This window comes from Arvicola amphibius, chromosome 13 (assembly GCF_903992535.2).
Source record: "Arvicola amphibius chromosome 13, mArvAmp1.2, whole genome shotgun sequence".
NCBI classification, from domain to species: Eukaryota; Metazoa; Chordata; class Mammalia; order Rodentia; family Cricetidae; genus Arvicola; species Arvicola amphibius.
The window spans coordinates 39332364-39357694 of NC_052059.1; the positions used below are offsets into that span (position 1 = coordinate 39332364).

Consider the following 25331-nt stretch of genomic DNA (forward strand, 5'->3'; position numbering starts at 1 on the left):
CCGCATGAATGAATTCAATACTGTCCACTCTGTCACAGCAGGAACTATTTCTAGGCCCATTGTACAGATGGAGAAACTAAGGAATAGAGCTGCTTGCCCAAAGGCACACAGATAATGAAGGACAGAGCTTGACAGTCTATGTCTTCAGTGCAAGCAAGTACTGACGGCCACAGAAGAATTTCTGTACAGCAGGGACGGGAGCAAGGGGACAGGTGGTGACCAATGTTACTTACTGAGATGATGTGTCTCTGAGTAACAGTTAGGGCAGGGATGACCACTCAGTCTTCTCTGTGCCCAGCCACAGATTCTGTTTACCTCTCTCCTCCCCCTTTATTTACCCTCCCCCCCAACAAAGGAGCTGGTACAGGTTCTTAACTACAAGCTTCCTTGCAAAGATGTAAACAGGTCTTTGTGGGTCCCCTGCAACTCCTGAGGTCTCCATTTCCCAAGGCATGCAGTGGAGGCCCAAGACAACTTGGTGGCTGCCCTAAAGCCAGATTCGAGATTTCCTTGCACTGAGGTTGCTGAGTGCCACCTGGACGACCTCTATGAAGTGTTCCAAGTCAGACAGGCTCAGGAAATTCAGACCCCTGCTTATTTTTCCCAGAAGGGCCTGGATCTTCCACGATGTTGGGCAGGGCTTGGTCTCCAGGACCTCCTTATTCTTCATGGCTTGAAGTAGTTTCGGGTTTATAAACTGGGGGTACACAGAAGGCTGGGTGAGGGTCAGTGCTGCCCAGATGCCATGCCCCAACCCAGGACTTAGTCCAGATGAACATCTCTGGAGCTTTGCCCTCGAAGGCCGATCTCATTCCCTAGTCCTGCTGCCCGTAGCCTTCTTGCTGTGTCCTAAATGTCTGCCCTCTCCTGAGGTCATGTGACCTGCGGGCACTGCTGCTTTCCAGCAGAGCTCGAGGGGAGCCAGCTTGCATTTGTGCTGTTCTGTACCATTTTGGGGGTGTTTATGTGAGAGCAGTGCTTTTGGGGGGAGGACCAAAGAGGATAAATCTCTCTCTTGCATCTGGCCTTATTTTCCAACAGGGCTGCTGTGAACGAGTGAAGCAGTGTGTGCTGACGGCATGAGCCTGCTCCACAGGAAGCTATTTGGGGTGCTGGTTTCTCTGGTGTGCAATGCTGAGGTGTTGGCATGCTATGTGAATGTGGCTGAGTGCAAGGAAGAGAAAGGCAATATGTGGTTGCAGTAGTTTGAGTGAAAATGGCCTCTGCATCAGCTCCTGCCTTCAGCTTCCTGCCCTGCTTGAGTTCCTGTCCTGACTTCCCTCAGTGATGAGCAATGCTGTGGGAGTGTAAGCCAAGCAAACCCTGTCCTCCCAGTGTGACTTTGGTCATGGTGCTTTGTCACAGCAATAGAAACTCTAAGGCAGGATTGTCATCTTGATTGGACTGAGAATCACCTTGGAGATTACTAAAGCACACTTCTGTGTGTGTGACAGCATCTTTAGATGGGGATTAATCCTTGATGGATTTGGGATACGATGACATTGTTGATGGGGTGATGAAGAGCAGGAGGTGCCGCCTAGCTGAAGGAGTAGGTCACCAGGAGTGCATTCTTGGGGGTCGTACATTTTCCCTTGCCCTTATCCTTTCTCATGTTCCCCTTCTCTGATTTCTGGTCAGGGGTGTGAAGACTTTACCTTGAACCTGGTGCCCATGTTTATGCAAATCCTCCTCTGTTTGGGGGCAAAGAAGAAGAAGATGACCTTGTCTTGGCTCCTAATTTGTATATGGACGTACTTGTTGAGTTTCAACGTGATACACATGACGGGGGGTGCGTGCACGTGGAAGCCCAGGTTCCACCAGTTCCACGCCTTCTGATGCTGACCTTCGGGGAAGTAGTAGCCCAGGAGTTTGCTCAGGCTCAACCTGGGGGAAGGAGATGGGTCAGAAATCATGTCTGCTGCTGGGTTCTGGGATCCATCCCTCCTGTATCCTTCCACTCTTCCTTCTCTGCCTGGGCCCATAAGGTTTTGGTTACGGTCATCTAAGAGGTTCGCTCACCAGAGAAAACATCTCCATAAGATCTGATTGTAGGCAAGCCTGTAGGGAGTTTTCTTAATTAACAATTGATGGGGGAGAGGGCCTAGTCCATTGTGGGTGGTGCCACCTCTGGACTGGTGGTCCTGGGTTCTATCAGAACGCAGAGTGAGCAAGTCATGGGGAGCGAGCCAGTAAGCAACACCCCTTCATGGCTTCTGCATCAGCTCCTGCCTTCAGGTTCCTGCCCTGTTTCGGTTCCTGTCTTGATTTCCTTTGATGAAGAGTGATGTATAAGTGAAATAAAGACTTCCAAACTTGCTTTGTAGTCATAGGGTTTCATTGCAGCAGTGGTAACCCTAACTAAGCGGGATCAAGAGGTCCCAACAAGGCTTGTGCACCCAAGTCCAGGCTCTGTCTTTCCATGCAGTCACAGCTTCTCTTGGCCTCATGCAGCACAGCCTCCCCTCCTACACTTCCCTCCAAGTTCCCACGATCCCTTGAGAGCTTTGCAGTACTGTTCTCCACCCTATGGATCCCAGGCCCACGGTGTGGAATCTTGAGGATGGGGGTCAGCTCTCACTCCTGCCCTGACCATCTCTCTGCTCTTCGGGTGTTGACAGACCTTGGGGTTATGGCTGCTATTTGATGACTTTTAGACCCCCCTTTTCATCAGGAAGAGCAAATGTCCTAAGATCTTGTGCCTCTAATTTTATATACAACTCAGGGCAAATGATTGCCATCTTTTGGGTTCAAGTTTCTTCACCTACAGTGATCATATCCTGGATTTCTTCAAGTTATCTTCTGTCCTTAAGAGACCCCACTGCATGTCACCAGACAAGATTTGCTATCATTAACTGGTTTTTTTTTGCCTCAAAGCCCTGAGCTTCCTATCCAGGACCTGACTTTGCAGACAGTATTTTCTACACATGTGACCATCAGAGGAGAGCAGATAATAAAGAAACCAAACAGGAGATGGCATTTGAAATCCAAGGCCAGATAGATGAGAGTAGACTTTTAGAAATAAAAGTGCACCTTATTTTGATGAAAATAAGTTAACTCTATATAATATGTTTCCCCCACATGGTAATCACTTCATTTGGAACAGGAAGTACTGAACACCCAAGAAAGGTTGAGAGGGATAATTTGAGGGGACCTTGTAACCTTGAACTGGACAGAGAAAACTTTCACCATTACCAGAACTAATGACTTAAGAAACAAGTTTGTTCTGTGAGTTCGAGGCCAGCCTGGTCTACAGAGCTAGTTCTAGGACAGCAAGGACTGTTACACAGAGAAACCCTGTCTCAAAAAATCAAAAAAACAAGTTTGATCTTAATGAAATATTTAGAATATGCCTTTTGACTCTGGATTCTGTATATGATGTGTGTGTCCCTAAGCCCCACTTCTAGATTCCTAAAATAGTGCACCCCAGGGCCTTCTGGGGGCAGTTCTCATAAGGTTGGACTCTTGGGAGGTTTAGAGGTGAAGTCAGTGGCTTGTGGTCATAGAGGCCAGGATCGCTCTTTCACTCTGGGGGATGCTGTGGCACTTTCCCTGAAGGCAGGGTCTGTACTAGTCCTTTGTGGCACGCCTTCTCATGTTTCCAACATGCACAAGTTAGGAGACAGGGACCAGACTTCCACCATACAACTTCCACATGGCCCAAGTGGTGGTGACTGAAGTCTCAAACTTACCAGATCTCTCCGTCCTCATTGTAGAAGGTGGCATGGCCAGAGTTGGTGACAAAGCCTCGGATCTTACTTTCTGCACAGTCTTCCAGAACAATGTATGTGACCCTGGAGACTCCTTTGCAGGTGATAAGCAGAGCCAGATTCCCTGATGGGTAGCTGCGAGTTGGTTAAGGCACAAGCAGCCTCTTGGGACAAGCCCTCTCTCCCAAAGAAAGGTTAGGCACCAACGAGGACACAGTTCTCAGTCAAAACATATATGCTAGGCCAGAATCACGAACATTTTAAGCGTCAACATGAGCATCCCCTCTTCCCCAGTGGATACTATATTTGGCCCGTGGCATTAGGAAAAAGAATATGGAAAATATTCCCACTGCGGTAGGTAATTATTTTTCCATCACCTTGGTGTACCTGGGAAGAAGAGACAAGGAAAGCAGGCAGGTGACAGCTGTCCTTCAGAGAGAGGTGGGGTCACTAGCATGCTCAGCTCCTGCAGCTTCTTGCTCTGAGCACCCATCTGTCATCTTGCTTGGAAAGGTGGCTTAGCCATCAAAAGCACTGGCTGCTCTTGTAGAGGGACCAGGTTCAAATGAAAACACACAAGGTGTTCACAACTAATTGTAGCTCTGGTTCCAGGGGATCCAACAACTCCTTTTAACCTCCACAGGCACCAAACGTGTACCTGGTATACATACATGCAGGCAAATCACTCATACACGTAAATAAGTCTTATTTACCACTGCAGAGGCAACATGTGTGAAATGAAGGTGAGGGTTAGGTCTCTCAGACCTTGGAGGAGCCTCCTGAGTGTTTGGTGATCCCACCATCTCTGGCACGCATCTCCCCAGTGCCCTTTTACAGTTCCTTGTAAGTGGGTAGGGACCTATCTACTCATTCCATACTCCATTAGGCCTTCGTTTTTATTTGACTGATTGCATCCCCAGGGATGCTCTTTTCCAGGTGAGGCCATACTCTGGCACTGGAGGTCACAGCATCAGCACGTCCTTTTTAGGGAACTCAGCTCAACCCGTAACATTGGTAAATTTAAGTTTTTAAAACCTTGCTCTTGAATTAGTTTTTGTAAATTATATTTTTCTAGGAAATTATCACTTTATGTAAAACTTTGCATTTACTGCCATACAAAGCTTGCTTGCTTAAAAAAAAAAATCTCAACTTCCTCTATCCTTATGTCTTCGTTCTTTTTATACTTAAAAACATTTTTCCCCCTTGGATCAGTCTTGCCAGAAAGCCTGCTTGTTTTACTAGGTTTGTTTTTCTCCACACTGGTTTATGTTTTATTTATTCTAGTTCTTTGTTTATGCCTTGTAAGTTTCTTTCTTAGATCTGAATGCGATTTGGATTTTTTCCCCTTCTTCTTCATGATCCTCCCCACTTCTTCCTGAATTTTCTGAGCAGTTAAATTAATGAGGTCCAGATATTGTTTGGACCTGTTTCCCAAGAGTGAAACTATCTCATTTTTATTTTTATTTCATCTTAATATTTTCAAGGACCAATATGATTTCTTATGTAAGTGTGCTTACATTTGGCAAGGAATATGGCATACTGGTGAAACCATTGTTACTAATTAAAATGCATCGGAGTACCTAGTTTATATGATGTTTGCCGAGGTTTGTTTAGTGGGCTATTGTGTGCCATGGGACACTGCAGATATCCCATGGGTGTCTGGAAAGGCTATGTGAGTTGATTAGGCTAATTGGAGAATGATTATTGAACTGAGGCCAGGCATGGGGGAGTGAAGGAGCCAAAATCTAGTGGGGCTTCTAACCTTACCATGGTCTATGTAAGCTGGAGAGCCCTTTCCCCTGTTCACAGAAGTTGGGTTGGGTTGTCTGTATGTCCCTTCTGCATGGAGGACCAAGAGTTGGAGGTTGTGGGCCTGTATGGAGGTTGGAAGATACACCATGGTGGACAGTGCTGCCTTCCCATTTCCTCCTACTTCACCAAAAACACAGCAATCAGGATCATGTGAACATTGCTAGTTGACTTTGCTCTGAGTGCAAACTCATGACATTCCATTCTGGATACCCAGCTGGAGTCTCCTGCCCGGCTCCCTTGCAGCTAAGTAGGGCTTTATGTGAGCTGTCCTCCTTGATGGAATTTAAATGTGGCTTCTAGCTTTGGGAATTCTGCCAAGGCAAGTAGTCACCAGAACTCTGGGATAACAAAGACTGCTGATAGAAGGGCCAAGATCCCTGAGACCCACCTCCCAGGGAAACCACCCAAAAGAGCTTTGAGATGAATGGATGTAACATGAGTAAGAAACGTGTGTCTGTCTGTTAAGCTGCTCACTTTCAGTGTTGAGTGAGCCCTGACTTCAGCGCCTCAGTAACCTGGAGAGAGTGGCCCTATGCAATCAGCAGCTACTGTGGTTCAGATCTTACTCTAAAGCTTGCACACTGAAGCCGGGCTGTGGTGGTGCACGTCTTTAATCCCAGCACTCAGGAGATAGGGGCAGGCAGATCTCTGTGAGTTTGAGGCCAGCCTGGTCTACAAGAGCTAGTTCCAGGACAGGATCCAAACCTACAGAGAAACCCTATCTCAAAAAAAAAAAAAAAAACAAAAAAAACAAAGAAAAGAAAGAAGGAAAGAAAGAAACCCCCAAAAAGAAAAGAAAAGAAAGAAGCTTGCACATTGAAGGTGTGGTCCCCAGCAGATGGTACTCCTGGGAGGTGGTGTGGACTTCGCTGGAAAAAGTAGTTCTAGGACTCATGACCTTGACTTTTCTGCTTCCTGCACACAGGCACTGGAAGCTTTCTCAGCCTACACCTTCCCCTGTGGCATTACATCTCACCACAGGCCTGAAGGCACAGAGCCGAGCCACTGGGGACGAAGCTTGACAACTCATGTTTCTATTTTTTCTCTATTTTCCTTTCCTCCTCCTTTCTCTCTTTTCCTCCTTTCTTCCTTCATCTCTTCTCCCCTTCCTTCCTTCCTTTCTTCCTTCCTTCCTTCCTTCCTTCCTTCCTTCCTTCCTTCCTTCTTTCCTTCCTTTTACCTCTCCCTCCCTCTTTTCTTCCCATCTCTCCTCTTTCTTTCTGTCAGGTCTTGATATATAACCCAGACTGACTTCTAACTCATGATCCTCCTGCCTCAGCCTTCTAGCTCCATTCTATGCATGTACTATGCTTTATGTATCTATTCCCTGCATAACTGATTTTTAAAGTATTGATTCTAGTTTATTACCGAGGAAACTGCCTATTATATTGCATAGTTTATTATTAAAGGTTATTTCCTTACAATCTCATTGTCTTATAGTGAGAAGACGCTCAACTAGGCCTACTAAAACCCTAGTCCATGTTTCAACAGCCTACACAGGCAGCTGGGTCTTGACATATTGAGAACTTTTTTTTTTTTGTTCTTGTTTGTGTCCACTTTAGATATTGGCCCTGACAGCTCTCTGATGATGCACGTGCCTCACCAGACCCAGGAACAAAACCAAAAAGCCTGTTCACAGTGGACATACCAACTCATCACCATGCTTACCTTCATCTTTGCCTGTATCCATTCTGCGTCTAGCTTTAACTGCTTCTTGATAGTAGAACTACCCCTTCTGATTTCTTCTGCCTCTGGCTTCTGGGGCTGTTGCAGAGTTGATACGAAGTACTTGATGGTGGTGGTACTGTCCTCCTGCATATTCTGACCTACTGTTCAGAGAGGGCATGACTGCAGCTTATGGTTGGGTGACAGCATCAGGCACGGTGTTGGTGGGGGACCGCTTACGGTTGGTTACTGCAGCAGACACGGTGTTGGTGGGGAACGGCTTACGGTTGGTTACTGCATCAGGCATGGTGTTGGTGGGGGATGAGGAACCGAGTTATGGGCCAACTATCAAGGTGCTGCAGGCAGAGGTGGAGCAGCCAGCACAGCTTTGAGGCTGCAGGGGTGAAGCTGCATGCTCGCTATACAACAGTGGGTGCTGCACTTCTCATGGCTGCTGGATAAATACATGGGCTGCCTCGAGGGTTCACTTTGCCAAGAAAGGGAAATGTACTTTGAACATGTTATTGTAATGTATAATGTAAATGTCTGTTAACGTGTTGTTTAAGATATAGGAGAAAGCTCTTCTTTTGCGGTCTGATAACTGGGACTTTGTGATTATCTTCACCTCAATTCATCTAGTTTTAAATTATTTATTCATTTATTGAGATAGGATCTCATGTACCTCAGACTAGCATTGACCTCCTGATCCCCCCCACACACACACTACCTCTGGAGGGCTAGAATTACAGACACAAGCGTCATTTAGTTCCCAGTTTATGTAGTGCTAAGGTTTGAACCCAGGACCCACTACACGTAAGCCCCAGTGACACATGAAAACCAAGAGCTTTGCATTTTGATGGTTTATAATTTAAGTTGCAAAGCTGTATCATGTTCTCATGCACCGCTTCCTCCTTCCTATTCTTGTTTTTGTTCTTATTCTTCTCCTTCCTTCTCCTTTTTGTTTTGTTTTTGAGACAGGGTTTCTCCATGTGGCACTGGCTGTCCTGGAACTCACTCTACAGACCACGCTGGCCTCGAACTCAGAGATCCACCTGCCCCTGCCTCCTGAGTGCTGGGATTAAAGGTGTGCACCATCACCACCTGGCTACTGTGTGACTTTCCATTGGAATGGATCATTCTAGATAGGAGATGCTATCTCACTTAATTATGCAAAATAAAAACTCAAGGACCCTTGTTCTGAAATGACTAAGAATTTCAAGACAATGCCAGCAGGGCTTTATAAAAAGCACAGAGCTCTTCTTGAAGTGGCTCCCTGTGTGATGGTGTGTTAACTCAACTTTAGCTTGGAAATTAGAGCATTCAGAAATGTGGGGCAATGTATCAGTAATACAGGACAATAGGGCAGGCAGAGGAAGCAAGTGGATAGCATCTCAAAGGTGCCTGGAGGTTTCCTTGTGACTGGCTAGATCAGGACCACGAAGGGGAGGCCACTCTCCAATTAAAACCATTGCTTTTCTGTGTAGGCTGCTCAGACACTTTAGGCTTCAGGTGTCCAGAGCAGCAGGGTTGTAGGCACAACGGTGGCACATGACAGTGAGCACAGCCTCATTGTTTTCTTTTCAGATTAGGAGTTGTGCTGGTTGGTTCTAACTGTCAACTCGACACAGCCCAGAACCGCACGAGGAAAGAGAGTTTTAATAAGGAATTATCTAGATCAGGTTGGCCTGTGGCAGGCCTGTGGGTCAGTCCTGGCTGTGGGAAATGTCTTAATTGTTAATTGATCTAGGCAGATACAAGCCATTGTGGGTGGTACCATTCCCGGGCGGGGGGGGGGGTGGGGGAGATTGCGTGGCAGTCCTGAATAGTATTGGAGAGGAGAGGCCTAGCAAAGAGCAAGCAAGTAAGCAAACAAAGACCAGACATGGGTGGAGGCTGGTAGAATGGCGCTTACCTTCACAGTTGTTTATAAGCCACATAATTGTTTCTCTGTATTTTTCAAAATTTTTCTTCAGCCTGAAAGGAATGGAAACAACCTTCAAAAGTCAAGTTTGAACCATGTTGGCGTATCACAGTACATGGTGCTGAGGGCCTAGAGGCTGTGGAGTCTTACATCAGGGAACGCGAGACTGAGGGCTGGGCTGTCTGGTTCCCTTCTGGTCAGTGATCTCAAATATTAAGGGATGTCCCGTGGCATCTACTCAGTTCTTCCCCCATGGCCTGTGACTTCAATTGATCTTTCAAAAATGAATCCAGCGGTGTTCATGTTGGGGCCAGAGGCAGGCATGGAGGTTCAGGTGCCAGGGTAGCTCTGAGTTAAGTTCCTGCAGCCCTCTTTCCTTTGACTTACATCTGGACATGGCTTGGAAAAACAGCCTGTCCACGAACTGACCAGAGCCATTCGAAAGCCCTTGAAACACAAAAAACCACATACAACCATTAAAATGGCTAGATCCAACCAAATAGAAATGACACCGATATCTGTGGCAAACAGACGCAGAACAGTCCTGGTAGGACAATTTCAGTTTGTGACTTATCTTTAAAGACAGACCAGGCACCACCTTCCGCGACGATCAAGGCCTTTTACCTGTGCTCGTGTCAACGTACAAATCAAAGTCTGGCAACCAGATCTTGTGCGCATCTGACTCCTGGGTGTTACCCATGTCCTTGTGCCTGGCTTGGGCTTGCTTCCTGACTCTGGCCTCCAGCCTGGCCCTAGTTCAGGTCTTTTCCCCTGTTTGCCACATCTGGTTTCCTGGGACCCACTGACCAGCTACCCTCATCAGTTACTTACAAGAGTCCCAGCTTCTTCCTGTTTTCACCCTCCAGCAGCTTGCTCAGGGGCATATCCAAGTCCTGGTCCAGCTCGTGCCGAGACGCCAGCTCACTGAGGATCTCCCTGAACATAGACTGATAGGCGCTGGGAAGAGACTACAAAAGGATCACCAGATGACGTAGCCCAGACATGGAGATGGATGCTTTGTCAGCTAATACTTTTCCTGACTCTTGTGCCAGGTGACATCTTAATACATTGCTTAAGAAATACCAATTGTGTGTGCGAGGCTGCTGCAGGGCTAGGAGGATTCTCCTAAAGAAATCTCCCAGGGCCAGGATGATGGCCACCCAAGCCTGACAGCCCTAGTTTGATGCTTGAAACCCATGTTAAGACCCAGATGTAGTGGCCTGCATCTGTAATCCCAGCCTTCATATGGTAAGAGAGTAAAATGACTCAGAAGCTTGGGATAACTATCACAGAGTTTGCAGAATGACAGCAGAAAAAAGCAAGACAGACTCTTTCAATAAGAGAAAGGCAAGAAGCAACTCCTAAGACTTGTCCTCCAACCTCCACACACATGTTGTGGCACACACACACACACACACACACACACCACCACCACCACCACCACCATCACTACATAAAAATTCAAAAGGATAAAGAAATCTCCCACTACTATTAGACCCTCTTCCTGCCTGCCACCCAATCCCTGAAGAAGCGTGTTTAGTATCTGCATGCTAAGAAATCTTTGGGGAACATAGAATCATGGTTTGACTGTGGAGATGGTTATAGATCCACTTCCATGTTTGAAGTATGCAGCAGGCTTTCTGCATCCTACACGTGACCGAGATCCCAGGGATGGCTGATTTACTCAAGACCACGGCTTTGCGACAACCACTGTACAGGGTAGTGTGACATTCGAAGGGGCTTCCGTTATGGTCTTACTCTGTGTGTGTTCATAGAAGGGACCGTTCTGTCCCAGGGCTGTGCTGCTGACTGTGGCTGGCCCACAGATGATTCCTCACAGTGTTTCTTTCTCACACCGTTTTGATAGAGATGAAGGTGGACTTCTTGGAGAGCAGGTAGGAACCGGGCATACCTGTGCCCAGAGCATCTCCAAGCCGAGGTTGTCATGAACATTATTGGTCAATGTGTGATAGTAGAGTGTGTACCGCTAACTTGCTAGCCTCCTACAGTGAGCGATTAACCTTTTATAACTTTTCAAAGTTACATCCAATGTGGGGCAGTTACAAGAATAATCTGTCTTTAATCTGTCTTTAAAGATAAGTCACAAACTGAAATTGTCCTACCAGGACTGTTCTGCGTCTGTTTGCCACAGATATCGGTGTCATTTCTAATTGTTGGATCTAGCCATCTTAATGGTTGTATGTGGTTTTTTGTGTTTCAAGGGCTTTCGAATGGCTCTGGTCAGTTCGTGGACAGGCTGTTTTTCCAAGCCATGTCCAGATGTAAGTCAAAGTTTGTGGTTCGTGGTATTACTAGGTTAGGGAGACGGTTTAGGACTGACTTGCCTGGTTCTCATCTCTGAATACCGTTTCTTCACAGCCCACACCATTTCTTCAGAGAAGGTTGAGGTTAAGGCCCTTGATACTGGCATCCCTGCCTCCATGTTCCTGGTGACAGCCCTTCCTTAGGGCTGGGATGACCGTTTGCCTTGCCAGTGATCTCTCAGCACACTTTATGTCCCAAGTTCTATTTACTAAGTGTCCACTGTCGTCTCCCAGGTACTGGACCCAAGCGAATGGGCTCACTCACGGGTCTTATCTAGGCTGTGCTACTCCACTCAATTTAAGCTGGCATGTGACATCACGTGGGTGAAGCTATTTATTCTCTCTGTAATGGTAAGTTTGTTTGGCACCCCAGAGGTGAGGTCTCCTATGCCCATAGACCCTCTTAGGTAAATCTCTGGTTGTCAGAATTTAAAGAAAAAAAGCTTGCACAGGAAAACTTGTGGGGACATGCACGTACCTTAGAAGTAAAAAAACAAGCAATAGTAACTAGAAATAACAAGTAGGTTGAGGAGTTGGGATGCCACTAGGAGGACTCAAGCTCATTATGCCTAATCCCCTCAAAAGGTTCCTTCTCCTAGACTGGCTAAACTTGCCTGGACATGCTTTCTACTGGGTTGCTTGGAGAAGTCCTAGTTTGCCAGGTTATATTGTTGGGAGCCACACTTAGGAAGTTGAATGCATGCAGAAAGGTCCACATGTTAAGACTGTATGCTCCATGGTGATTATGGGACCTTTAAGATATGGGACTTAGTGAGAGGTCCTTAGACAGCTGGAGGCACGCCTCCTAGGCCTGATGTTCTTGGATGTGAGCCTCCAGAACAGTGAACCAAACTAGACCTTACTTTGTGAGTAGCCTGCGGCAGGTATTTTGTCACGGTGCTACAGAGCTGCCGAAGACCCCGCCTGTCAGGAGGTCTGGGGTCTGTGTCCTGGTACTGCTTCTGAGTCACAGGCATCGGGTCCTCGAGCAGCGGAATGGCACATGGAACTGCTGCCCACCTCTTTCTTCCCCTTTTCTTCAGGCTAGGATCCCAGCCCACGGAGTGGTGCCACTCACAGTTAGGGAGAGACCATCCTTCCCAGACAGAGCCTGAGGTGTGTCTTCTAGGTCATTCTAGATCCTGTCAAGTTGACATCAGCAATTACTACAACCTTCTTCTAAAATGACTTAGACCCTCGTCTAAGTGGATGGTGGACACTAAAGGACAGACACAGAGAGAAGAAGTGAAGTGACTCTGGAGAAGATGCCGTCCACAAGCCTAGGGGAGAAGCCTGGGGCACAGCCATCCCTCAGAACTCTCAGAAGGGGAAGATGGCCAGCACCTAGACTTTGGGCTTCTGGCCTCCGGACCTGAAAGGCAACACACTTCTACTGTTTAAGCCAATCACTCCTCGAAGCTTTGCTATAGAACTGTGGTAAACTAATCAAGATTCCACACCAAACTCTCCAACCAAGAGCTTTCTCCTTGGCTTTAGCTGGACTTTCTCTGGATGTCCTACAGGTGCTTAGCACTCACTGTGGGTCAAGTGGAAGTGTTCTCTTTAACCTGCAAGCCTGCTTTTCTCCTCTTTACTGTCCCAGTCTACTGAGTATTGCTGCATCCTATGTCATGTTCCTAAGCAACCAGACATCATTACTATTCATCTAGACTAATTGTGAAGTTTTTTTGCTCAGGTTTTTTATTGGTGTGGGACAATGGTCTGTATTCTGTCAATTATATTTTAAATAAACGCTGATTGGCCAGTAGCCAGGCAGGAAGTATAGGCGGGACAACCAGACAGGAAGTAGAGGTGGGTCAAGGAGAACAGGAGAATTCTGGGAAGAAGGAAGTCCAAGTGTGCAGTCCTGACTCAGTCATAGAAGAAGCAAGATGTGACTGCCTCACTGAATAAGGTACCGAGCCATGTGGTTAACATAAACAAGAATAATGGGCTTAACGATTGTGGGAACAGGCAGGACAGAAAACTCAGTCAACATACCATCTACAAACTGCCAGAGTGACTTTAAAAATGCAAAACTGACTCTCAATATTTCAGAGCATTCTGGCTGGATCTATATATATGTGTGTGTGTGTGTGTGTGTGTGTGTGTGTGTGTGTATGTATGTAAACAATGTATAATATATATTCAAATACATCTTAGTTATACTTTTTAAAAGATTCCTTATAAAAGTAGGGAAACACCCAAATGATTTATGAAATACTTTTTGAGCATGAAAAGACATTTTAAATAAGTGTTTAATAATAGCTAGTAGTCATAAGAGAAAATATTGATCTATGAGACTACATAAAAATGAAAAATGACCATTTTTATGGGGAATACCAGAAAGGATTTGAAATACAAAGACTGAAAAAAACCTTTATAACACAGATGTCAGAGAAGCACTAGGTTCTTTCACGCATTAAAAGTTCCTACAGGGCTGGAGGGATGACTCGGTGGTTAATGGTTAAGAGCACTGGCTAGGTCCAGAGGACAGGCTTGGTTCCCAGCACTCACATGGTGGCTCACAACCATCTGTAACTCCAGCCCCAGTGGATCTCACTCAGCCTGGCCTTTGTAAGCATCAGGCATGAAGAAATACATGCAGACAAAGCATCCATACACTTGAAATAAATTAAAGAAGTTCCTATAAACCTGGAAGGAAAAGATGTCATCAGCAGACTGGAAGGACAGCCGAGAGACATTGGCCCGGTGCTCAGAAGGGACATGAGTGGGAAAAGCCCCTATTATCATGCAGTCTAAGTGCAAAGAGCAACACACCACCATTTTCACTCCACCAGATGGGTCCTGGTGATGACCCTCATGGAGGGGCTCTCTCACGGTCTCTTGGGAAAAGCAAAACGGCACAAATGATTTGGATGGAAACTTGCCAGTTTTGTTTGCGTTGTTTTGGTCACAGGGCTTTATAGTGTAGCCCAGACTGATCCAAACTCATTACCTTACTTCGGCCTCCCCAGTGCTGGGGCTGCAAGTGTGGGCTATCACACACAGCTATTATCATTATCCTCTGAGTCAAGGATGCAGATGCGCATGCGCTCTCTCTCCCCCCCTCTCGTGCGCATGTATTATATAGTGTATATGCCAGAAAGTACCAATGACTGATGGGGATGGGGTACCAGTTAAATAAAGGTTGAAGATATGTAATGAAGCTGGGCGGCAGCAGCGCACGCCTTTAATCCCAGCACTCAGAAGATAGAGACAGGCAAATCTCTGTGAATTCGAGCCCAGCCTGGTCTACAAAGCAAGTTCCAGGACAGTCAGTGCTACACAGAGATACCCTGTTTTGAAAAAAAATAAAATAAAATAAAGGTAATGAAATACAGATTTTCAAAATATATTATCAAGGGGAAAGTGAGAAACAGAATGTAATTCTGGTCTCATAGTGGCTAGTTGTGCTATTGTAATAAAGTATATTTAACATTGATTAAAATTTCCAGACATGCCCTAGAGTACACTATATATAATAGCTATTTTTGGGAGGGAAGGAGGAGAGTTGAAAAATTTATTTCACAGCCTTTTTTTTGCCATTTCAATATTTAAAAATCATGTGCACAAGGTAGCTCCAATATTCAAACATCTAGACTGAATCAGACTACCTAAGGCAATAAATTAGTCAGTCTGGCTGTGTTTCATGTCCTTCATGGCAAAGCTCAGGAGATGGCGAGGTGCTTGTGATGGGAGCTCCCAACTCAGCCCAATTGTCCCAAGGAATGCTCTGGAAGGCAGCAAGGTATGGCCCACTCTGCCCGAGTCTCACGTAACATGAAAACTGTATCTCCTCCCAGGGAGGGCACTGTTGGGTTTTGCTCACTTACATCAAAGCTTTCCTCGTCTTGCTTGTCGAAAGGCCCATTCATTATAGTGTCCCAAAAGGAACCTTGAGGGAAGGCCTCCGAGGCTTTCAGTTTGGGAAGAAACGTCGAAAGGAAGCGAATTTGGAGGGAAAACCAAACCAGAGAGAAAAAAGGGAAAAAAAAAAAGAGGGAAAAGAAATAGATTTATTATCTCATCCTCGTTTCAATTAAAAAAACCACAAGCATCACCAAGGATGCAAATTCATCGAATTACATAAGATTCACCATGGGGGTCATAATAAAATAGGCATGGAATGAGTAATTTCATTGGCCGACTTAAGGGAGCTGCTGTGGTCCTGGTGTCTGGTGAATGTCAGTTTAACATAGTGATGTTTGAACGACATAGATGGAGAGCAGGCAGATGACTAGGGACCCAGTCGTGAGACTGAAGAGACAATGTATACACATATTGAAAAACTGCAACAGCACTGGGTACCTGGTGTGGAGCATGAGAAAGGCAACCGGGGAGCCAACAGAGGAGATGGAGGGCAGGGGCTAGCGGCAGAGGTCCTTGTGGATTCTCAAGGGAGTCTGTATGGTTTGACCTCAGATGTTCCAAGAACGGTATCTATTTCCCACTGGTTCTCTCAGATTTGCTGGTTTCTAGACTTGCCCATGGCTCATCATTGCTAATCAAGATAAAAGAAGAAGGCTCCCCAGTCCAAAAAGCTGGAAAGCATCTACCGGAAATAGTGCACACTTCTGCATTTCAGGGTCAACCCTAGCCTGGAGGTTTAGGAAATGGAGAAGGGTTTCAAGCCTTCAGGGCGATGGGGGCGCAAATTGAACTGTGGAACTGACATTCATAACTTTGGTCTCTTTCTCCCCCACTCCTGGGAAGGTGTGGCTCCTAAGGCGTAGCTTGGAGGAAGAGTCTCTAGATGGATAACTAGGTCTCCCAGGAAGTGACAGTGGTCTGTCGCCTCAGTTTCAGGATGATACAGGTCCTTTAAGCTGGGACATCCAGAGAGCCCAGGGAAGCCAGTAGGAAGGCACAGGACAAGCTTAGTTCATTTAATTCTGTCCCCTATTATGCCTTTTGGGATCCAGAGCAGGGTATTCCTTGCAGTCCCTACCTGTTAATTTTGGATTCAGTAGAAAAAGTTCCTACTCTCTCAAAAACCTGACAGGGTGACTGACTAGGTTCCTTATGTCTGCAGACCTCAATGCATACCTGTGGTTTGATCCAGACAAGCTGTGGTGGCTGAGAAATCACAGGCAGGCATTTCCTGCATCACTCTTACAGGGACATCCATGCCACCCCCAGTGGGGTACTAAAGACATGGCATGTTCTTACAATAGTTTTGAAAAACCACGTAGGAACACCCAACAAGAACCCATCAGGGTTCAAACCAGCACTCAGGAGTTCCTTGTGGCAAACATCAAAGAGGGAAAGTGAGTGAGCGGACACAGTAGGAGCCCAAGAGACCACAAGGCAGGCCATTAGGGTAAGACACTGTGTTGTGATGCCACTGACTCCTGTGGCTGCTGGAGATGGCGTCTGAGCCTGGCCGGGGCCTGACAGCTCAGCAAAACCTCATCACCAGTGACTGCTTGTTTTAATAGGCTTTGCTGGATGATCCAGAGTTAACTGAAGGAGATGTGAGCATTTATTGCAAGGAGGAGGTGAGCTTGGCACTCCTGAATACTAAGCAGTGGTGCTCAGCAGGGCTGGGTCCAGCATGGTCATTAAGCTCATTAACATCACTGGCTCCACCCGTGTGTCGGCCGGAGCACTGTCTACAGCAGTGGCGGAGCTGCGATTTGACTGAGCAACAGAATCTCTGTTTCTAGTTAATGGTTCCTTTGGGGGTTTCCTCTGGTTTCTGCTTCCATTCTAATGAGATCATTATCTGTCCCGTGGAGGGTGAGGAGAGGGGTGTACCAGGCCAGGAGCAAGAGGTGGGCCTGTCTCAGAAGAGCTGTGCCACTTGCAATGACACTCACATCCTGACCCTTCACCTGTGCCATGAGGTCAGGGAAGACTGGTCTTTAGGGTGGCTCAGAGGCCAGGACTGACATAGCCCAAACGCCCGACAACACACAGTTCCTGATAGCACGTTTCCCCTCTCATCTGGTTAAGAATGAATTTTGAGGGGCTGGAGAGATGGCTCAGAGGTTAAGAGCATTGGCTGTTCTTCCGGAGGTCCTGAGTTCAATTCCCAGGCAGCCACATGGTGGCTCACAACCATCTGTACTGTGATCTGGTGCCCTCCTCTGGCATGTGGGCATACATCGAGGCAGAATGTTGTATACATAATAAATAAATAATTTTAAAAAAAAGATAAGAAAAAAAAAGAATGAATTTTGATTTCTCCTTGTTTTGGAGCATCTCTGTTAAAGCTCTTCTTGATAAACTGCACCCTTGAATGTGTGATAAGTGGTTGAGCATCCATATTTCCCGCACGGAATAGAAAGAATAATTTCCATATTCCAATGACAGAAACCTTGACTTGGCCAAAGTTTACTCACCTCCTGAACCGTCTCCTTGGCCCCTCTGCTGACTTCCTTCTGAAACCTAGTTCTAGCAAATGCCCCGCTGAGTCTGTTTGGCGGGAGCTCCACACCCTGAGACCAGAGCATCTCAGTCCTGGGGACCTGATTCTTCACGGGTTCAGGAAGTCTACCAAGCCAGGCGTTTCATCACTCTTACTTGCTTTCCGTGAGAACCCCCCTTCCTCTGATGTCTCCTTCACAGTTTCCATCCACTCACCTCCGCCTGCTTCTGGGATGTGAATCTCACTCATCAAAGCTGTGTTTGCAATTGAATCCCATCTCTCTCTCTCATCACAAAACCCCATTGCCAAGGTCCTTGCTGCACTCCTGAGTCTTACTGCATTGGTTGCCAGTAAGGCCCATCTGGTGTGTTGCTGAAGGTTTTGTTTGACAGCAGAGGGGAGGGAGGAGAAAATCAGCAACTAGTCCAGGGCCAGCTCTGAGCAATGGACAGCCCTGCCCCAGGGACTAATGAACACCCAGAGGAAACTTAGATCTCTCTTCACCCTTCCACTCCTCTTGATGGCTTAGGTAGGTGAGGGAAGGGCTAGGCTGGACGGGCCACTGTGACACAGATCTACAAGCTGTCTGAAAGTCTGGCCACCCAGACTGTGATCCGCAGACCATCAGAAGACGCAGAGAGCTCGTTAGAAAGCCAGCCTTCCCAGACCTAGCCGTTTGGAATCTGTATTCAAACCGGACTCTCACTACTAGGGAAGAACTCTCTTGCAGAAGTCTATCTCCAACACAACTGTGTCTCACATTAACATTTGAACAGATTCCTCCGAAACAGCTGTGGCCATGGACTAAGATGGAGAGGAGCACATTTAACAGGTTAAATCTGGAGTTGCAGAGAGGCGGGTGGGGTGCATCATCGAGAGTTTGAAAGAGTTTGTTGGACAAGCTACCAGGTGTGGGTGGGTGTTGGCTAGGGCACGAGTACATATTTGCGATCAGAAGGCCTCAACCCTTTTCCTTCAGTTTTGTCTCTAAACTGTCTTCTGGTGGGCCTGGCTCTGGATCACTGTTCATGCTAAGCAATGAAGGGATGCTATGCAGGCCAGAATTTTCTCCTGTCTTTGTCTTCCATGGGAGTCAGCTTAGCCCTCATTAATAAACCCTGAAAGCAACAAAGGACTCCATATGTAGGCGTGCCAGGCCTTTCCTCCACCAAGGTGGCACTAGGTCAGTCTATGATGGGACACAGCGCACCTCAGAAAAGCTGCTTCCATGGCCTCAGGGACACAGCCTCAGCCTGGGCCCACTTTAAATGTGGGGGTTCCTCCCTGTACCAAGGCTTCTGGATATGGAGACAGACTTCTAGCCTTTTCCCACATGGTCCCTCTGCCTTTCTCTGCAGATTCTTAGTTCTGTTTAATTCTCCTTCTTCAGGAGGTTTGGGGCTTGAGCGCCAGCATGTCCCCAGGTTCCCCTCCAGGAGTTGACATAAGCTTCATTAGCAAGGGAACAATCACCAGGGCCACTGGCCCAGCCCACAGTATTCTGCAGGAATCTCTAAACGATAGGTTAAGTTGGACTCTTATTATAATCTTCCTGTGTCTTATTATAATCTTCCTGTGTCTTATTGGCCTCAAATGTTGAAAAGAGTAGGAGAAATTATTACTGCCATGTGTGGACCTTTTAATCCCTGAGGGAATCGATGTTAAAATCACCTCTTAAGCTGGGGGGTAAGAGGTGGTGATGGGAAGTGAGATCGCACACGCAGAGGGAAACTCAGCCCACAGCAGTCTGGGCCCCTTCCCCTTGTTCCTAGTTCTTCTTTCTCATTAGAATTTGGAGAGGGTTTTATCCATTTCATAATGTCCTGCTCAGTTAACAAAAAAATGCCGTTGGATGAGCTATGTGTGCTGACCATTATCTTCCCACCTGCCTCTAACCATAGGTACTGTTTCCTCTCCTTTCGAAACATCCATGCCCCTGCCTCGGATTCAGTGTCTTTCTTTGGTTCCAGGGATGACGGCCTTGGCCCAGGGCCTTAAGTAAGGACTCCTGACCCAGGAAGTGCTCTCCTCAGCAGGGGTCAGGCTACTTTGGCATTTCTTACCTTCTTGCGGCTGGGCTAGTGACTTCTACAGTCACTTAGAAACACCACAGTCATTACCTTCCAAATCAGATTTCTTATGTGTTAGCATGGAGGAGTCTTGATCTAGCATGGATTTTGATCTTAAAGGCGTTCCTGTGGAAAGAAGAGAGTGGTCATTCTGAGGCTTGGTCGTCACCACGGGTCCATGTTGTACAAACAGAGTCTGTACATTGGGGTTCTTGGTACCCAAGGGCTGATTGAAGGAGGGGAAGGGTGAAGGCTGCAGGGTATAGCTGCTTGACTTCTTTGGTGACTAGCTTTAAGACTGCAGTAAATCAGTGGTCTCCCCTGGCCGTCCCTTATCCTCAGTCACCACAGGGCTAGCAAGGCCGGAGGCTGCAGAGGCCTCAGAGGTCTAAATCCTATTGTGGGAATCAGAGAGCCAGGTGGCTCCCAGACTGTGGTGATGCACAGCGGGGCATTCTTGTCACCAAAGCAAGGAAACCTCTGTGCTTTTCTCATGCTAAGAGCTCCACAGGAGAAACCTAATGGGAAAGAGCCACAGCCAGCACAGACCTGCTGAGCTTGCACTGCCTCTACTGTGTTTTCCTTAGACCTTAAATACACATCACTCCCATTTCTGCTCCCTTCGGGTTTTGTGCTATTATCTCTTCTTCCTATTCCTAAATAGGCGTGTACCCAAGTATACACATACACGCACACACACTACTCTCTTATATACATAGCACACACACTCTTACACACACACATACATACACTCCCTCTTACCCACACATGCACATAACACAATCTCTCTTACACATACACACACACAACACACTCCCTCTTAACCACACATGTACACATAGCAATACTCTGTCTCTCTCTCACACACACTCTTACACACACACATACACTCCCTCTTACCCACACATATGCACATAACACACACACACTCTCTCTCTTACACACATACACACACACTCTCTCTCTCACACACACTTTTTCTCTCTCACATGCACACTCACACCCTGCATTCCATTCTTGCAGCAGAAGAGGAACAGGCCCACGAGGGAAAGAAAGCACATTGCTGCACCATTCACAGGAGGGTTGGGTTTTGCATCAGGCTCTCGGGGATGGGAGACCCAGACACGCGCACTGCCAGCACCTATTAGTTTTTAGCATGAGCCCCAATACCCCCATAAGCAAAGGTCACTTAAGCTCAGAAAGCACACCTGTCTTGATTAGGGTTACTATTGCTATGGTGAAACACCATGACCAAAAGCAACTTGGGGAGGAAAGGGTTTCTTTGGCTTACATAACTCGAGTCCATTGAGGGAAGTCATGACAGGAACTCAGACCAAGCAGGAACCCGGAGACAGAAGCTGATGCAGAGGCCAGGGAGGGGTGCTGCTTACTGGCTTGCTCCTCATGGTTTGCTCAGCCTGATTTCTTATAGAACCCAGGACCATCAGCTCAGGGATGGAGCCACCCACAATGTTCTGAGCCCTCCCCTATTGATCACTGATTAAGAAAATATTCTATAGGCTGGGCCACGACCTGATCTTATAGAGGCTTTCTCTCAACTGAGGTTCCCATTCCGCAAATGACTTCAGCCCGTGTCAAGTTGACATGAAAATAGCCAGCAAAGCATCCCACCACAGAACTGCCTTGATTGGCAGGGGTCATCTTTCCTCTGCCTCGAGCAGGTCTGTCTCAGCTCTACAGGGAAGACAGTAAGGAGTGTCCCTGTATCTTTGTGCAGTGTACCACCAAACGCTGGTCAGCGTTTACCACCTTCCAGACTGCACACCCTGCTTTGCTTCAACAGTTCTGTGGCTTACGGTGTCTCCAGGCTCACCTAACCCTAGCTTTCCTCTGAGCCCCAGCCAATACACTTTTATGCCTTGTAGAATGTAGTATTCCCCCAAAGTGAACACACCATCCTAGGCTGGGCCTCCAGTTACACTTGGTTATGGTAACTTTTCCTGTCCCATTTACTCACTGGGATATTGTTTAATGAGAGACCTGCATCCTTCCCACCCATACCTCCCTAGCATGTTGTTTGGGGGATTTGATGCAAATTAACAGTGTATATTTCGCTGAAACCAACTCCTGGCCTATGTTTCTGCCTGTCGAAATCTCGACTATGATCACATTTTCAAATTCAAGTCACCCACAAATAGAAATACCCCTTCCACATTTGCAAAGACTGCCCTGGGAAGAGCCCCCTCGCTTTTTCCACGGGAGACCAGGTTGGGTCTGAGCTGCTCAACAGTTCTATGGCGACTGCTCTGTTACTGTGTCACTATCTCTTTATCTCCCACCTCACACTGCTCTATCTTTGTCCCCAAACACTGAAAGCCTTTGGGCATTAAAGGCCGGGAGTGATTTGACTCTGCAGGATTGTTATACTTGCCAATGGCAAAAAATGACAACCAGCATTAAATGATTGTCCCTGCTATATACTGGTTTGTTGAGGTTATTTTACTCTCAATGTCTGTCCTAAATTGGCCATGAGCTTGTGCCCTCAATTTCTTAAAATTCCGTAGATCCCAGAAAGATGGTTGAGCCATTCTTGTTCTCTCTATATTTAGGGGTTATTTTGTTTAGATTGGAAGGTGGCAGCGATCATTCTCTTCTGACTTTTTGAACAACTTTGGCTTCTGCTACTTTATTTTCAGTTTGCTGTACTTTTTCTAATCTGAAGTTTATTTTCTTTCCCCATGAAGTAAAAATGAAAGACTGGATGTAGAGCTTGACTCTGCCATTCCCTCGCATGGAGAAGTGTAGCCAGGTCTGTTAGAACCTTCCTTGTGCTCGAGTTACATTAACAGAGCCCCCGGGGCCTGGAGAGTGGTTCACTGCACTTGCTACTCTTGCAGAGGACCTGGATTTGGTTTGCAGCACCCATATCTGGTGGTTCACAACTACCTGAAACTGTTGTTCTTTCGGGGGTTCAGTGCCCTCCTCTGGCTTCTGTGGGTACTGCATACGCATGGTGCACAGACAGACAGGCAGAGCTCCTATTTTTTTTGTCATTGTTGTTTTCTTAATTTTTTTGTTTATTCTTTGTGTCTTTCACATCATGTCTCCATCTACTCATCTACCCCCCATAATAAAGCAAAATAAAATTTAAGAGGAAAAAAAAAGGAAGAAGGGAAAAATCTTGTCGTGGTAGCTGCACAGTGAGTCACACAGTAAACCCCTTTATCCATACATCTTTGCACGCAGGCATTCCTAAGGTTTGCTGGGATGAGCAGACAAGAGACCAACTAAATAGAGCTGATTCACAAATGTCTGGTGCTTGGAGGCAACCACAAAGAGTTATCACTTCAGAAATATCCAGATCCCTTTCCATGGTGGTGAGGCTAGGGTGGGGTGAGCAGAATTGGAAATATAGACCCGTTTCTAAGGACATTACGTGCTGTTTCAGGGTATCCCAGAGGCTTAGATAGACCCGGGACAATGTCCTCTGGTTGTGCAGCACAGAAAAAAGATGGCAAGCGATTCTGTTTGGAATGCCGAGAGAGACAGAATTGGAAGACAAGCGTGTGCAACAGAAGCCTGTTCTGTCCTGTCAACAGGTTGCAGTCCCTTTTCCTGTAGGGACTGAAAATGCAGAGGAAGCATGAGAGGTAATTGCTTTCTTCTGCACTGGGTGTGGACCTTTGCCAGTCCTTGTTAGCACTTAGGATCTTTCTATTTAAAAACGGGGCACCATATGTGAGTCCACAGTCCAAGGACTTGTTCGTGACTCTCTTCCCGAGGAATCTGGACGTGCCCTTATCGGAGGCTGTGGAACAGTCTGCACCTGTGGCTGCTGATGTCATTAGTGTTTGACCTGTAGACATTTGCTAGGGAATGCCTGGCTCCTCATAAACGTTTTCTCAGTCTCTGATGGCTGTAAGGACTCAGCCTTGGGAAGAGGCATAGCTGCAAAAGATGCCCACGCAGAGCAGAGGGGCATGACGCTTTCCTTCTAAATGAGGACGTAGGAGTGGAATCTGTTAAGCATGGATACTAAACCAATTGTGGGTGAAGGAGGCACAAAGGTCTTAGAGGGTCTTTCTGGTGTGTGTCCACATGGTATGGTCTGATCCTGGGTCTTTCCTTCCCACATCGTCTCTGTCCCCATCTCGCCCCACATTCTTTCAGGCTTAGTGTTGACACCGCTAGGCAGTTAGTAAGTCCCTTTGGAGTCTTGCTTGTGCATATTTAGATGAAAGCTCAGCGTTCTCCCACAGAGGTCACTAACTCTGCACAGTTCCAGTTTTTGTGAGAATTCATGTGTGGGCCAAATGAGTCCCTTAAGCCTGGGAAAACACCTCCAGCATCCAGTGGCTGGTGTGGGCTTGTCCTCTATGTCCCCACCATTCCTGGAGTGGCTTCTGGTTTTGTTTAGTCACCTTTGAGCCACAAAATTTAGCAGACAGAGGTTAGGCAGGGAGATGAGGTAACAGGGAATCCAATTTACTGCTGTCTTGGTTACAGATGGGAAGGAACCCCGTAAGTCAGCCATGGGTTGATCCAACCAAGGCTGGACTTTAGGATTAAAAATGGTAAGAGATGCTACTTAGGACCTAGGACCCAGAGGGTAGGACCTTTGATCTCAGTTGGGTAGAGAACTGAGACCATTGATGCCATCTCCCTGAAATCTCTTCTCTGTGTGTTTTATTGTATGATGGTTTGGTCTGCATTAGCGCTAGCCTCAACTGCATTCCAAGACACAGTCTGAGGTGGCTTTCGTCCTGTTGCCTAGTCTCCATATATTATCCAGACACGATCTATTGCCTCAAAGAACCACAGCACAAACCGTGAAGGGAATGCCTTTGTCCCTGACGGAAATGCTGCTTGGGCTCATATGGCAAAAGACAGGAAGATTGACAAGGGGCAGAGAGGAGGCAGGAGGCAATGCCTGTATCAGCTCTTTGCAGATACTTTCTAGGTGTTCTGGGATATGTAGTGGTGGGCGATAGGATTGCCAGGGGGGGTTCACTTTTCACACAAATATGTCTGGCTTGGCATCTTATCATGTAGAACTGTGTCATGTTATAAGGACAGAGGACAGCACTCAAGCCTCAGTCACCCACATGTGCACGCACACGTGCACATGTGCTCATGCACACATGCACACACGCATGCATGCACGCATGCACACGCGCCTGTGCACTTCAAGGCCATCCCTCCCATCTCAGGCCTAGGAACCTGGCCCTGTGGTCCTAGTAGGGTGTAGCCTCCCTTACCCATCTTGCTCTTGTAGGGCCATTCCGTCTGACTGAACTGGTCTCTTAGAGAGACACCGACTCCCGTCAAACTGTAGTAAGAAGATGTGGCGAACTTCAGGTCATGGTCAGAGCTGGAAGGAGTGGCAGGTAGGACACTGATTTCTTGAACACTACTGGGAACTGGGCTCCTGTCAAAGGGGAGCAAAAGGGTTGGTTAATTTCCATTCAGAAGTCAGGTTAGGATCCCAGGCGTATAGCC

The 25331-nt window shown here is 47.0% G+C and overlaps 1 protein-coding gene across 1 annotated transcript in view; it reads right to left on the minus strand.

Annotated features, from left to right (window-relative positions):
- Positions 1 to 487: 487 nt before the first annotated feature.
- The window catches only part of Erich6b (glutamate rich 6B), a 31462-nt gene continuing 6618 nt past the window's right edge, over positions 488 to 25331 (minus strand). Inside the window, exons 3-12 of the mRNA XM_042054073.1 lie at positions 25091 to 25260; positions 19923 to 19997; positions 15266 to 15348; positions 9937 to 10073; positions 9097 to 9158; positions 7188 to 7345; positions 4009 to 4094; positions 3690 to 3842; positions 1656 to 1884; positions 488 to 697 (exon numbers count right to left, since the gene is read on the minus strand). Coding sequence (XP_041910007.1) covers positions 488 to 697; positions 1656 to 1884; positions 3690 to 3842; positions 4009 to 4094; positions 7188 to 7345; positions 9097 to 9158; positions 9937 to 10073; positions 15266 to 15348; positions 19923 to 19997; positions 25091 to 25260 — 1363 coding nt within the window. The remainder of the gene's footprint in view (positions 698 to 1655; positions 1885 to 3689; positions 3843 to 4008; positions 4095 to 7187; positions 7346 to 9096; positions 9159 to 9936; positions 10074 to 15265; positions 15349 to 19922; positions 19998 to 25090; positions 25261 to 25331) is intronic.